This window comes from Cataglyphis hispanica, chromosome 3 (assembly GCF_021464435.1).
Source record: "Cataglyphis hispanica isolate Lineage 1 chromosome 3, ULB_Chis1_1.0, whole genome shotgun sequence".
NCBI classification, from domain to species: Eukaryota; Metazoa; Arthropoda; class Insecta; order Hymenoptera; family Formicidae; genus Cataglyphis; species Cataglyphis hispanica.
Genome location: NC_065956.1, coordinates 5,160,940 through 5,177,067, shown reverse-complemented (window position 1 = coordinate 5,177,067; position 16,128 = coordinate 5,160,940). Strand labels below are relative to the sequence as shown.

At 31.2% G+C, this 16,128-nt stretch overlaps 2 protein-coding genes across 6 annotated transcripts in view; one reads left to right on the top strand and one right to left on the bottom strand.

Annotated features, from left to right (window-relative positions):
• Positions 1-14,215, top strand: part of LOC126848452 (hepatocyte nuclear factor 4-gamma) — a 39,575-nt gene extending 25,360 nt beyond the window's left edge. For 4 of the 5 annotated variants that reach the window (XM_050589379.1, XM_050589380.1, XM_050589382.1 and 1 more), the window contains 6 exons: positions 5,846-6,038; positions 6,168-6,262; positions 6,535-6,656; positions 7,388-7,664; positions 10,472-10,630; positions 11,124-14,215. In XM_050589379.1, the coding sequence (XP_050445336.1) occupies positions 5,846-6,038; positions 6,168-6,262; positions 6,535-6,656; positions 7,388-7,664; positions 10,472-10,630; positions 11,124-11,593 (1,316 nt within the window). In that variant the 3' untranslated portion in view covers positions 11,594-14,215. The remainder of the gene's footprint in view (positions 1-5,845; positions 6,039-6,167; positions 6,263-6,534; positions 6,657-7,387; positions 7,665-10,471; positions 10,631-11,123) is intronic. The other variant, XM_050589381.1, reaches the window with a different exon arrangement.
• On the bottom strand, positions 14,184-16,009 carry LOC126848469 (DNA replication complex GINS protein PSF3). Its single transcript, XM_050589416.1, has 4 exons — positions 15,567-16,009; positions 15,093-15,237; positions 14,637-14,766; positions 14,184-14,561 (listed from the first exon to the last, which is right to left on the bottom strand). The coding sequence occupies exons 1-4, from the start codon at positions 15,673-15,675 to the stop codon at positions 14,334-14,336; spliced, it is 612 nt and encodes a 203-aa protein (XP_050445373.1). The 5' UTR covers positions 15,676-16,009; the 3' UTR covers positions 14,184-14,333.
• Between the last annotated feature and the right edge of the window lie 119 nt (positions 16,010-16,128).

Here is a 16,128-nt window from a genome sequence, read left to right as displayed (position 1 = left end):
TACGATATTCGCTTTCACAAAGCGTGAAATCGTGATGAAGCTTATAAACTCTTGCTGGAGCTTATATACTCGATTCTCTCTAATTATAAACATTTTAAGATCTGATTCTTTTGAGAAACATGCGAAAGAAAGTCAGTTTCTTGATTAATCCTAAGCTCTAAGTATCATTTATCGGAAGACCATGAATCATCAAGCGAGATCTGCATTCCCGGGATGTGTAAACTTGATTGAGACCAGCCGCATGACGTGCGCTTTATCGGACAGGAACCATTTATCGCGAGAGGTGTATTGTGATTGTGTGGATATCACGCGTGCTCGCGTAATAAATACATATATACAGAGTATTTAAAAAAGATGTACCAAATTTTAACAGTTTGTAGTATTTGTGAAAACAAATCGAAAAATCTTTAAACAATACTTCAAAAAACCATTTACTTCCGAGTTATAAAGCATTCGATGTATTCTCCGTTAGTTTCACGAGAATACATTGTAAATATACTTTTTGACAATTAATGAATATTGTCGACGTATTTGTTGACAGTTTTCAATTTAGTATCAATTTATCCATGAACGCCAGTTGACATGTTGGATGAATTGGTACAGAAAATTAAAAACTCTTGTCAACAAATACGAAATAAACCTGAAATTTTTGAACGTTCAATCTTCAATGAGAAAGCACGCCGAATTGTGCGTTGAAAGACACATCGAACATCTGCTGTAAATTAAATTTATTTAATAACAAAAAATGCTTTATAACTCGGCAATAAATGGTTTTTGGAATATTGTTTGAAGACTTTTTGATTTGTTTTCATGAGTAGTACATTAAAATTTGATACCATCTTTTTTGAACATCCTATATATATATATATATATATATATATATATATATATATATATATATATATGTGGCAAATACGCACGTGCTAGCAAAACGGGTTAAGAAACATTAGACTTTGGCTTACAATCTTACATTGTGGTAGGTTCTGTCTGATCCGTAAGCGTGTGTGATAATACATAGCGACTTGGCAGATTATGAACCCGGATCAGAAATACTTCTTATGTACGCTTATGCAGTATCATTGTTGTCATTCCAAAGTCCGTAATGTGTCTCGCTTATGATGACGGGGAGGAAGGGTGTCGATTATTAATCAAGCTGATTAGTCAATTCGATATGCTTCTTGTTTTCATCTCTAATACCAAGGTCGTGGAAATGCACGGACACGTAATTATTCCGCTCACAGCTATTTCGGGAAGCGCCTTCGTACAAATACCGTCGCGATTTTATACGATTTTGTACTGAGCGAGAATGACCATGAATATTACTGTAAAAGCACGTGAAATATTTCGAGCAAGGTTACTATATTGAAAAAGCATAAGAGTTCGTGTTATATATCATAATACAACGATCTTAAATATTTTTTTTTATTTGAAGCCCGTTGTCTTGTCATTTATAAATTTTAATTTGATATTGAATGAAATTTTCCATCTTTTCTGAATTATTTAAAAAATGTGAAATTTAATATGGATAATCATTATTCAATGGAATAAACTGAAAGCAACAGATATATATATTTCTTTAAGAAAAAAGAAGAATCAAATAGTTACATTTAATGCTAAATATATTTAATGTGAATGCGAGCCTCGTTTTATGTTCGGAAAAATTGAACATATATTGCTATATGTTTGTCGATTATTCGAGTAAAAAACGTGTCGTATCGTATAAACAGTATTATCTCGTTTCATACTTTGTATGGAATCGAGTGCGCAAGCAGTAAATTCATTTTTTTTTCAGAAAGTATCCTATAAATCTTTTTGATAACTCGTCAATAATGAGAATGAGAATATAATAAGCGACGAAATAAAAATTATTTTTGATATCAAAATTTGAACGTTGCTAGATGATCGGATAAGACTTCTTCAAATAAGAAGAACTGATAGAGAGAGATGATTCGATGTCATAAAACGAAACCAAAAAACATTAATGAAGTGAGATAATACAATGTATTATATGCACACTTTAGTGCTTTTCCCGTGTCTTTCCTCCCAAATGATTGAGTCGTGAAATAAATTGTTTCTATTATATATATATTATGTGTGTGTGTGTGTGTGTGTGTGTGTGTATGCAAGTATTTTCTTGCATTCGCGTAGAAATTGATAAGCCGACAAATAATCGTTGCACAAGCGATTTCGAAAACTCTGCTGCGTTTTTTACGTAATTAGAGGTCACAAATGAGGAAAATCTGTTTTGTTATGTGGTGCAATAGCTTGAAAAATTGATGATTTGAATGACAGTCGAAAAATATTACATACATTTGTAGAAAATAAGTTTGAAGTTCATTTTCTATAAAATAATCAACTTATAAATATGTACTGAAAATAAAATTTAAGTACAAATGCAGATAATTTAATAATAATACAAAATACGCGCGTGTACATACATAAATATTGCGATGATAGTATCTATATACATTTATGTGATGAATATTAAAAATTATGAGACAAATATTAAAATCTTGAGCTACCTTTCTTTTAATTGACTCTTAAAACAGAATTTAGTTTACTAATACTCATATTACAATATCTCTAATGTCTAGAGGATTAATATTTCATTAATCTCTGCTCACATAAAATATGCTTTTATAATCTAATCTCAAAATATGTGTGCCACTTTTGCGCTATTTCAAGATTACTGCGTCATTTGCTTGCACAGTACTGAGATATCCGGTTTCTGCAAGATATATTTTTGACAATCTGAGCTTTTCTTTTTAACTCTTTGGGGCACGGTGGGATTAAAAGTGTCCCACCTTTTTGATGGACCGTAATGCATGGTGGGACATTTTTAATTCCACCTCGAAATTTTGCAATAGCTGCATGTGTATAGGTTTATATTTCGTCTTATTTACGTAAAGCAGTTGGTAATATATTCATCCAATGTTACAAATGTATGCACTTATGTTGGCAACTTTCAACATGCTAATACCGGTTCAACAATTGTTGTAAGCGGAAGGTTTATTGCGATAATATTTTTTCCTGGTTTTATGTGAAAAATCGTAGAGGTAAGTTAATTTATATAAAAATTAGTTCTATATAAACAAGTGAAGTGTTTTATAATAAAAACTAAAGATTAAATTTGTTTGCAAATGATGAAAGTATGGTGGGATTTTATTCGTCCCACCATGCAACTTGGGGAGTAATACAAAAAAACATATTTTTATTTATTGTTTATGTTTTAATATTCTTAAAACTATAAATGTGATTTGAATATAGTGTACCGTTCATGTAGTACCATTCATGAACCTATGTGGCACAGTGGGACTATATGAGTCCCGCCCTCTAACAACAAATTCGATTAAATAATTATTATTTTGTTATTATTATTATGTTATTTATATTTATATTTATGTTATTTTATATTATTTTGTTACATTATGTGATACCTTTATTAATAAAAATATAACAATTTTGTTTGATTTAAAACGCAATAAAATTCCTGTGCAACATGGGTCTATTTTATGACCTGAATTCCTGTGCCGCAAAGAGTTAATCCAGAATATATATTATCAAGAACATTATTTTACGTGATAGAAAAAAAAAGGATTATTTATGATATTTCCTTGTTTTTCGATATCCTTTGAAGAGATTAGATTCGATAAATTTGATAAGATCGGGAATTTCCTTGCCTCCGCATTGTGATGACTGCATTGCGAATAAGCGACTTTTTGCATATAACTATGTCCAAACGAAAATAAAATGTATTTAATAAAGATTATTTCTCGGTCTCTAACACTATTGATATTAGCCATGCGTAATGTTTGACGTCGCATAAAAAAAAAATATATTGTATATGATTTATTAGCTTATTTATAGAGTTTTCATATATGTAAACTCATATCTCAAAAGAAAAAAATAAAAGATTATGCGAAGCAAACTTGGGATTTATACATTTGCATAACTTTGGCGTGCTCATGGCAATGTTTTTCTGTGCGGAAGATGTGCTATCATATTTGCATTTTTTTTTCAACATTTTAACATCTACATCGATTTACATTTATGGGTAATCATAAGAATTATTGAAAGAAGAAACGGCATTGCAATTTTTCATCAAATCAATTTTATATAGGGATTTTAATTCATCCATTTTATCGGCGCAAATATTTCTCACGATTATAAATTGCGGCCTACATACTTTGCAATTGAGAAAAAGAAAACGGAATTGACTGTACTAACGCGCTTTGCGCGTTAAAGGAACAGGACGAAGAAAAATGGTATTACATATTAATTAATTTTAATATGTCGTACATTATAAATTATTCCAAGGCCTCGAGATCTACGTCTTTCGCGCGACACATGCATCTCGTTCTATTACGAGCTAGTTCTGCGTGAAGAAACGCAGATCCAAGAGCTGATTAAAAGTAAGAATTAAAACATACACGCGGTGAAGCATTAAGATATTAGCACGAAATGAGACAGTAACACGTAAACGATTTTTTCTCGAAAAATTTTAAGGATCATTAAATTGATTTTAATTGCACATTTATATCTTGATTAATTCTGACTTGAAATTCGTTCTAACAAAAAGTTAATTTCATAATCTTAACTTGATTAAAAAACTTTTTCATCATCGAAACTCTTGCGTCATATTTCACTGGTCTTAATTTAAGAAAAATTGCTTGCAAAAGTTGAATGAACTTATATTTGTGTATAAAAAGGCAAATTTTAAAAGTGAAAGTATATCCTACTTTTATACAATATAATAATAACCTATCAGAAGATATTATAAATTTGACTTATATAATTTGATATTTCGTATACAATGAATTAACAAGAATGGCAACTCCTCATCATGATTATATATGAAAATACTTTTTTCCGCACGTGAATCTCTTTTGTCAATTTTTAATATTTTATTATAATGGTGCAACGCACGCGCTAATTAAAATTTTAATATAATATTATTTTCCATATTTTTTATATCAAGAGAGACAATATATGCATTACTATTATTTATAATTCTGTACAAATATAATATTTTTTAATATACTTGTACAATCTTACGAATATTTCGAATAATAATAAAATAAAGAACTTAATGCTTAATAAAGATCTTAATGCTGTGTCTTAATGCTTAGATAAATTTTTATATCGCTGGATCCACTGCGCTGATATTGCTAACTAAAGAAGTATTGTTCGAATTAAGCACAATCAAAGTTTGATATCGTATATTCCTGCTCGCAATGTATACAATATGAAAAAAATTTTGTTAACATATAAAGTAACAGATATAAAAGGGAATGCGAATTGATCCTTAGTTCGAATTAGTTATAGTACGTCGCTATGCGGTTTATCTCTCACATTAAGTTATCTTCGAATGCAATTTCTCAAGATCTGCGACGATTTGCATGCTTAACCCCTACTGACCCAGTATCGACATCCATGTTATTAAAATATAGAATTCGCAATCACTCGTCGGATGTGATATAATATTATCGCTAGAAAATATAAATTGATAATGATATCTAATCGATTCAATTAATTTCACATTCATTTTTTTTTTGTTTAGTCAGTGTTTTGTTTCGTTCGAAGTTCTTTTTTATAATGTTTGTCCCTACACGTGTTTGTCTTCATTTATATTTAGAAATGACGTAGGCTACATATTAATCTAAGCATATTAATTTTTGCACAAAGACAAAGAGACATGTGAATTTATGTGGAATATATCGGGATATTTTTTTGTCTTGATTTCTGGCATTCGCGTATCTCCGGCACGGAAAGGACGACAGAGTCGCTCGACGACTTATCAAAAGAGAGAATGCGCATAAAAGGGACATTTTGTCCTTTGTTACAGATGCGGATTTGGGTATGGCCGCGGGGGCGGTTGGCGGTCCCGTCCTGACTCTACCTCCGGTTCCGGTCAGCATTGCTGCGTGTGCCATATGCGGCGATCGCGCCACCGGTAAGCACTATGGTGCCGCATCTTGTGACGGTTGCAAGGGCTTTTTCCGGCGATCTGTCAGAAAAAATCATCAGTACACGTGCAGGTATCTTGTCATTTCTGTGACGATAAATATATCCAAAATATTTTACTTTATATGTCAGTCTCACGCGAATATTAGAACGAAACCGTCCCTTGAAAAAAGAAATATTTATTTTTAAAATTTTTATTTTAGGCTTATGAGAAAATGTCAGATCGATAAGGACAAACGGAACCAGTGTAGATATTGTCGATTGCGCAAATGCTTTAGAGCCGGTATGAAGAAAGAGGGTAAGTTTGCGCGCGAATCGTCTATCGCATACATGTCTTACATACAATAGACTTGTCTGCAGAAACGGACTTTTATTTTAATCCTAAATAGAGAATAATGAAATATATATTATGACTAATACGGCATTCAATTGATCTTAGTTTTTCTTTCTTTTCTTTGTATTTTGAAGATTTTTTTTATGATGCCCGTTTCTACACGTATCTGCCTTCATTTACATTTGGAAATATATAGAAATATATCGATATTAATTTACGGATATTAATTTTCGCAGCCGTACAAAACGAGAGAGACCGTATAAACAATCGACCACCGAGTAATGAGAATCAGACGGAAAACAGTGGCCCGTCGATGGAGGACTTACTGATGGCTGCGAGGCATATCGGAATGCTTGAGGTCAGTGAGGCTTAACCTCAGTCAAATTGAATATTTATGATTATAATCCGCTTCTCTCGTTAATGTGCGCGCTGAGAACTGGCACGCGTTATTTAACCGGAATGATTGCCGACATTTCATTACGCAGTCGTATATTTCCCTTAACATACTTTTAGTGCAATACCATCACTCGTTAGAAGGAAGCCTTTGTGAATTTTCTTTTTCTCAAATTTGATGATGATTGAATCACGTACTACACTTCATGTAGCAATCATAAAGCGATCTAACGCTATATTAATCATATGTATTTTGCAATTTAATATTAGATATTCATAGAAAAATTAACACGTGATTTAAATTTTTGTTTTCAGATTAATCTTTTTATAAAGCGCTCCAATCCAAGATTAGCTATTTAAAATCAATATACATATATTCAATACAAGAAAAGAGAAAATTGGTATTCCAAGCTTTAAATTCTGTGCCTTAATTATAGTATATCAACCATCTTAATTCCTATATATTTGCTTCACACATTTATTTAAGTATTTACGTCGGCTAGTATTTACGTTACAATTGAATATTTTATATTTCCTCTTTTTATATTTATAGGAGAAATGTTGTAAGGTAATATATCAACAAATTTTCTATCTTAACGTTAAATATTATTATTTCTGTATTTGCTTCTCGATGTATTTATACCTTATTTCTTTTAACAACCACAAGGTCATGATGATTTTGTATGATTTTAACAGCTAGGCAATCCGAAAGAAGACGTCGATCCTAGCACAAAACGGATAGCTGGCTTAAACGATGTGTGTGACAGTATGAAGGAGCAATTGCTGATCCTAATCGAGTGGGCCAAATGTATCAAGGAATTTGAAACGCTACCACTGGACGACAAAGTAGCATTGTTGAGAGCTCATGCAGGTGAACATCTGCTGCTGGGGGTGGCGAGACGCAGCCAGATACATAAATTGACGGACGTGCTATTGCTCGGCAACGATTGCATCATCATGAGAAATTATCCCGGTATGTAGAATCGATGGAGATTCATCGAGTCGCATGGTGTGGCATCTGATTTTTCCTTTTTTTTTTCTCGAGTGAAGCAAGCGGTGTTAAACACAGAATTTTAAAATATATTTGAAAGACGTCTCAGATACTTTTAAAAGAAAGAGTTTGAACGTTTATCGAATGTTTTTACGAGATGATTTTTCAGCATCTTTGAATGCATCTTTCTCGAGATTCGTATTGTACAGAAAGCTATGCTTATCGATGATTCATAACTTCGTGTCTGGCTCCGACTTGCTCTTATTCATAACACTTCTCTATGTGTTGTGCGTTTTGGCTTTACTAAATAACGACATTAGATTTCATTGTGTGGGAACGTGTATGGTTACGCTTGAAAGTTCTCTGGAATTGAGATCTCCTTTTTGGATGCGTATGCGAGGTGAATGTTAGGTAAACCCTGACCAATTTTCTTCTCGCGCACATTGCGCAAAAGTCCCATCTCATTGCGGTTCGGACACGTAACGGACGTTAAATGCTATTTATGTATGCGGTATGTAAAAAATAGTTACAATAAAAGTACAAAAGAATAATAATAGAATAACGAAATAAAAATAATAATATTAATAATAATAATAATAAAATTAAAAGAACGAAAAATTCGCGAAGAGAGAATCGCTTATGGAAGATAACAGCACACAAACAATTGACATTTTTTTCTAATGAATACAAATCCCGATATGTAAAAGATAACTATCTTCAAATATAAACCGTTTCGAATGTAAAACATTTGGAACATTCTATACACAGATATCAGCATAAGTGAAGTTTTATCGAACAAACCAAGTTATCTCGACTGTCGTCGATAAAATACGTCGATACTGGAGCGATATCGATGCGTCTTTGCGATGCGGACTATGTCAGCATCTCCTTTCTTTCGAGTTTCGAGCATTCATGTGAAAGAGAGCCTCTAAATAGCCGATTCGACAGCCTTCACCTTTCTGCTTATGTAATTTCACCGTCTACATGCTCGTTCGTCGCTAAATAACTGCTTACTGGACGCTTCCTCTATATCGAGTTTCGTTATAATTCCGTAAAAATCGTAACCGCATTTTATATAGCCTATGAATTTACGAGTATTAAGAGAAAAGAAATTTGGGAAATATTGAAACATTGTTTGCACAAGAGCCTTCGACTGCTTTCGGTTCTCTCTCTCTCTCTCTCTCTCTCTCTCTCTCTCTCTCTCTCTCTCTCTCCCTCCCTTCCTCCGAATATTTATCTTCTCATTATAATATGTAAGATACGCGAACGTTAGTTATGAGAACGATTTTATAATATTTTAATATTTTATCAATACAAACACATAGGTCTTTCTATGGATATTGGATTTATTTGGTAAGTTGTAGAACTTCGTGCATGTGGGATTTCTAAATCACGCAATACACGCACACACGCACATTCTCTTTCTTTTTTTCTTACGAAACTTCTCTTTCGAATTATGATAATTTATTGCAAATTAAAATCTTTATATATTATATGATATTTGGATACGCTTGTATATTCATGGAAATTTGATATTTACGCAATTGAATATTTAATTCTTTCTACTTATTTTACGAAATTTTATTTTAAATTAAGAACATACAAAAATTCAAGAATTATGTTTTAGAATAAATTTTATTCAAACACTTGCATTCCCCTCTCTTTCTCTCTTTCTTTTTTTTTTATTTTTCTCTCGAAAGAGAAGACATGTATTCAATTATCATTCTTAATTATTACGAAGTATGTGTGTGTATATACATGTATATGTGATGTGTATTAAATTACAGCGAATTCTATTGGATGCACTAGTGGACATGTATATATATAATATTAAGATAATTATAATAGCATGAGTTATATATATATATAGGGTGTCCGGAGTCAATCGCATTACCCGTCGTATGCAGATAGAACGGATTAAACTGAGAAAGTTCTTACTCATTGTCAGTTTAACCCGCTCCATCTGCTCTATCTCTCTATATGACGAATGCATGCGAATTGACTCTAGACACCCTGTATATGTATATATGTGACTCATGTTATTACAATTATCTTAATATTTCAATTATTCAATCTTATAATGTAAATTTTTGTACGATAACATTTAAAAATGTGCATCAGTGCGCACTAGTGCATCCAACCGAATTCGCTATTAATTTTCATAAATTGGATGACTTTGCGACAAGATAGGTGATCTCTATTATAATATTTTCCCTCTTTTTAAATTTGCTACTTTATTATTATGAAAAAAGCATCGGCAAGTCATATATTATACTAATGCGTTATATGATAGAAATATTGAAATAAAAAAAAAAAAAACGCTCTCACATCACACATCACTCTTGTCGCACAAATGAATCATGTTTTATTATGTAGAACATTTTACGGCAGAAATGTTATCTTTTTGTGATTAACTTTACTTAATAGAAGGATTTGAGGATCACACGACGAAACGACACGTTCAGTTACGAAACTTTCTCGTTTGCATCGAAGAATATCGATGGAGTCAAATCTGTGTTAGAAATATTATGTTTATCTCGTAATAATGTATCACAATACGCTAGTAAATTTACAATTAGTAATTGGATGTTTCGTTTGGGTGTGTGCACGACTTTGGGGCGTAGATAGTTGACTGAGTTCGGGATTTATGTTGTATGCTATTCTAAATTGCATGCTGAAGAAGTGTGGGTGTCGATATTATTTAGTTTGCAAAATGTTTTTGTTTTTTTCACCGGACTCAGTTTCTACGATCACAAAGCAATACGAATGGCATAACCGCCGTCTATCAGTAATATCGTTGCAATTCACAGAAGGAAGCAATCAGCAGGACTTAGATATCAGCAAGGTTGGCGTTAGAGTGATGGACGAACTGGTCGAACCATTAAAAAAGATTAAGATCGACGACACTGAATTCGCTTGTCTCAAAGCACTCGTGTTCTTTGATCCGAGTAAGTATATCTTGTTAATAAATTTTATGTCGCACACGAGATCTAATAATTGCGATGCAAAGTTACTCGAAAGCGACAGAATAGAAAAAAATTATCATTGCATGCAATAGACGTAAATGTATTCCGTTAATATAGATCGAATGCAATTCGCTCGCAATAATCTCTCGCGATCAATTCGATCTTGTTAAGGCAATCACGCCTCGCGAGTTTGCCAAGCTTTCATAAACAACGTAAATCATCGGTTATTTATAGGTACCAGCGATAAGGCGTTAAAAATTGCGTGTCCATTTCGCGTCAAGATTTGTGGTAATTCCATTTCATTAATTTCATATCGCACTGTAGAATATCTTTCTTCATTTGTCAATTAATTTAACAATTCATTAATTGCAATTTGCATCGCGAATCCTTGTCGGGATTGAAGACATTGAAAATTTCTACGTGATTACGTATCTCTTCATCGTTATATATTCATTATTCTTCTGCCTCTTTACAGACGCGAAAGGTTTAAGTAATTCGGAGACGATCAGGACTCTGCGTAAAAATATCCAGATAAAACTTGAGAATTATATCAGCGATTATCGCTGTCATCTCACAGGACACTTTGGCGATATCCTCCTGTTGTTACCAGCCTTGCAGTCGATTTCATGGCAAATGATCGAGCAAATACAATTTGTCAAGCTATTCGGAATGGCGCATATCGACAATTTGCTTCAAGAAATATTCTTCGGCACCACATCGGAGATAAATGACACCATCACGTCCATACCAATCTCAAATACTGCGCCGGGCAGTTACATGAGCAGCAATGAGAGTCCTACCAGTCCTTTAACTCCAGCCAATACCGGTAATCTCAGTCCGCAGAATGATCAAATGCCCGTTATGATTCTGAGGGATTTGGCGCCGAATCAGGACTTCAGGTTCTTCAAACAAGAACCAAGTCTCGAGCCCGAGACTAGCTTCTGACTAGATTGGGAACTGACTAGCCAATGATGTTCTGCTCAAACAGTTGCTCAATAATAAAGTAACTAAATAACATATATTACGTTACCGTAGCGAAATAAATATCGAATTAAACGTAATTGCGATAATGTTAATAATAATATATATCGGTATATGCAACGCGTGAGAAAAATAACACCGAATCCGACACATTACCTTGCGCGAAGTGAATACAGAATTTCTCCTATCGAATAGTGTCGTATGGCAACGTACGTCGCTTTGCCAAACTATTGAAACAAGAATTATTTGATTTTGCGATACGCACGCAAAAAAAAAAAATGCATTATGGGATATCTTTGTATCCATGTGGAATTGCCATATTCGATGAAAGGATCAATGTACGTCCACTTGATGTGTACAATACATTAATTTTGCCATATCGTGTCGATTTCGCATCTGTACAAAATGATTGATCGCCGATCAAGAGATCGCCTATATAAATGTAATAAGCGATCGTATCTTGCCACTATTAGTACATATTACTGTTGCAACAATGTTTGCGCTGTTTCCGGAATACGGATCAAGACCAAAAATCGAGGAAAACGAAGCATGTGTATAATATCATGTCACAAGAAATTGTGACAATAACTGACACCTGAATTAAAGCAAGACTTGAAATCAATATAATTATATAATTATATAATTTTCAATTTTTCTTGCTATAATGTATAAAAAAAACTCAGTCTTATCATAGCTGAGTGTCACATTTTTATCGTTACGATTTACACATAGAAATCGATTTTGCATGTCCTACGATATCAAAATCCGAATTCAGCGAAATAATACCGGTTTCAATCTCTGATTTCGAGAGATGCAGTAAAGCTATATCTGACTATTATTTGTACAGAAACATACATTTACAAGTATGTTATATCAATTATATTAAATAAACGAAGACAATCTACAGAGATATTATTAAAAATATTTTTTTACTGTTCTGCTCAATCTATGAATGGAAATAATGTTATTTTAATTCGTGATGTAGTAGTGTAAATAGCATGATGCAATAACATTATAATATATATGTATAACATTCCAAATATAGCTGTACCGATATTATAATAAGCATTAATTGTAAATATTCCTAAAATAACTGATGGGAGACGCGCGCTAAATGTGATTATTTAGCACGAGTTTCTTGCAAAATGAAAAATGCGCCATTGCAATGCAATTTATCGTTAGTACCATAGTGATAAGAAGTGCACGTGCATTAGCCGTTTTGCACGCGTGTATATGAAATTATCAATAAACCGATACAGCAATGCCTGATCAAGATAGCTAATGCACTTTATTCTGGTGTTAGGTTTTAGTGAAGTCTACATATATTATGGCCGGACGAAAAAGCAATAACGTAGTAATCGGATAAAAATATTAATGTTAATGATAGAGAAAAATAATGAGTATGAAAATCATAATACTGTAATATTGTAATAATATATAGGATAGATCGAGAGAATTGCTGGTATAATCGAAATAGAAGTGATTTCTCATATAAAAGTAAGTTTGATAATATATGTATAAACAGATATATAAATTTTATTAAAAAATTTAAAAAATACTTCTGATATTTTACACACAATTTTTCAATAAGTTAAATTGTTTTAAATTTTATTCTCTTTCTTTCTCTCTCTGAAATATAAAAAAAATATAAATGTAAAAGTATAATTATATATCTCATTCAAGCTTAAAAAGCTTATTAATTCTCCAACTTTAAAAATTAATTTTTTTCGAAAATAAAGCTTTCTATGAGACAAATTTTATTCTATAACTTTGATTTACTTTTCGACAATAAATTCGGTTATATTACGATTTTCGATCCATCTATATATATGTTATGCATTAATCATACAGATTTATACTATAATCATAATAATCGAGAATAATTCTGAATTTTAAAAAATTTAAACGCAATATAAGTAAATTCATAATTTGTAAACACTTATAGCAGTACGATTTATAAGACTTTACGATTATCTTTTCTTTCTTTTCTTTATTTAAATTAATTTTACTACGATTTGATTTTTTTTCATTACAATAATTTTTATAAGTTATATTTGTATTATTAAATTTTGAATAATTTTCATGACATGTATTCTCATGCATTATATTTTCATACATAAAGTCTCAATATGTATAGTGCTATATTAAAAGACATATGTTTTATAGTGTAAATCGTAGATTTTACTGTAGTAAGTCCGGCGAATATATTTTCTATTTTTGTACGAAAAAGAATTTAAGTTACATTAACATTTAGCATAAGATATATAGTAGTGCAACAGAAGAAACAATTATGATTAATAATGAAAAGATATTTCATTGGAGAAGTGTAATATATTAGTGTTTTGTGTATATATATCTCTGTTAAGATATATATTTTAACAATTGTTATAGTCGTGGGTTGTGAAATAGATATTATTACCTTTTGTTGCACAATTCTTTCTATACATTGTTAACAGTTCGAATGTGATTGAATCCAAGATGTGTAAATAAAATTTTTATTTGTTATTTAATAAATAGAACTCATATAGATATTCTTATATAAAGGGATATGTAATTTCATAAGATAATAAATTTTATTTAATATTATTCTAGCATCTTATTCTCACATTGTGAAAATTATTTGTATAAAACATTATATTACATTGCTCAGATATTATAATTATTGAATTTTAATATTATTATTTCACACAAAATTTATACAATTTTAATCAAGTTCATAATCTGTTCGTTTACGTTTTTTAAGATTTACTGCACTCTGTGAAGTTTCGATAACGCTCGAACCTTTTCTTAACCATTCATTTAATTTCATTTTAGCTTTCCTACCTGCAAGAAATAAATCTCTCTCTAATCTTGGCAGTAAACTATTAAGTGTAGGATCGGAAACAGGATTTTGCGCCCAGTCCATAACTAATCTAAATCGTGATCTGAAGGTCTAGAAAATATAACATAATTGAGCAATCAATGTATATGAATTAATCTCATTTAAAGTCAACATGAGATTACTTACCAACAACAAACTGTCAATTATCATTTCACAATCACGATTATTAAATTTTCTTAAATACATCCCTAATTCATAGTAATATGGATTCCATTTATTTAGAATAACAGTACAAGCATCTGCTAATAGAATTTCCCTGCAATAGACAGAAGGAATCAATTGTTAGAAAATTGCCATCAATCTTATTTGAAATTAATTCTATTGCATATATATTTTTTAGATATTTACAGATCGTAAAGTAGACTAATCATGAATTGGATAAAAGATTCTATTCTCGATTTAATAGTTCTATATTTAATAGTTTATTAGTATGATTAGTGATAGATTTATTTCTTAAAAATAGAAAAATCAAATCGCATTTAAATAAATAGTTTGAATAAAAAGTTTTAATAAAACATTTCATAGAATGATAAATATCTCTTAAGAAACATAAATTAATAGTTTATAAACTCAGATATGTACCTGTAGCCTTCCTTATATGTTTTAGGTATGTCTACACTGACTATTGATTCTCTCGCTATATTCAATGGCTGTGCCAGCCACAGTGGAAGCTCTAATTTTGTATCTATTTTTAAATCTTCAGATTCAGAAGAAAGATCTAGGAAACCTAAGTATGTACATGGAATAATATTAATAATATGCAGATCTTATATTTTGTAAAACAAATAGTAACATAAGAATAACGCATAAGAATTAGATAATATTTGACTTATATTAAGCTACTATTCTTATTTGGTAAACTTTATTTTACCATATAATTATAATTGAAAGATTAATTATACTAACTGGATAATGTAGATATATTTTTTTTTAAAGGTATCATTTTTCTTCCATTTTTTCATTATTATAATTTTATTGAACGTTCATAAATTTTTTGTGTGTATTTTAACAGACAAGATAATAGAGATGTTGAATCTTGATTATATATAAACTTACCCAAACGGGGTAATGTAACCTCGACTTTGCACGATATTCGTTCCTCTGTGCACAAAATATCTGTCAAAGAAAAATAATCAGGCATATAACTATAAGACAATGTCGCCATTTTTATAAAAAAGTTTTGGAATAGTCTGTCAAAATTTGACAGCGTTTAAATAATTTCAAATATATGCGACCGTCCAAGTACACCTGATACACCTGTTGCATACTTAATACTTATTTCCAATGTTGACAATATATGCCGCTATTTTTTGTAAGACATTTTTTCTAGCGTACAGTAGCGCTAACTAGATTTATTTTAGAATTGGTGAAACTACATGGCCAGATTGCCAGATTCACTTTTCGGTGCTTAGGTAAAGGGCTATGATATATTTTGAGATGGAACGATAGATTTTTCGCATTTCTCCGTCTTTTTATTTATAGTTCTACGGGCTTATTTTAAATTTACGAAATATAAAAGAAACTTAACATTTTTATGCTAAAACCAATATTATTGCAAGAGATACCGCAATTTTTTTATGACGATTTTTGTGAAAATACCTATCACCGAACGATACTA

Coding starts and splice junctions, on each gene's coding strand:
- LOC126848469 (XM_050589416.1), bottom strand. CDS start 15,675: ATGGCGACATTGTCTTATAGTTATATGCCTGATTATTTTTCTTTGACA. Junction 15,238..15,566: donor GGTTACATTACCCCGTTTGG/GTAAGTTTATAT, acceptor GTACATACTTAG/GTTTCCTAGATCTTTCTTCT. Junction 14,562..14,636: donor TAATTGACAGTTTGTTGTTG/GTAAGTAATCTC, acceptor TATATTTTCTAG/ACCTTCAGATCACGATTTAG.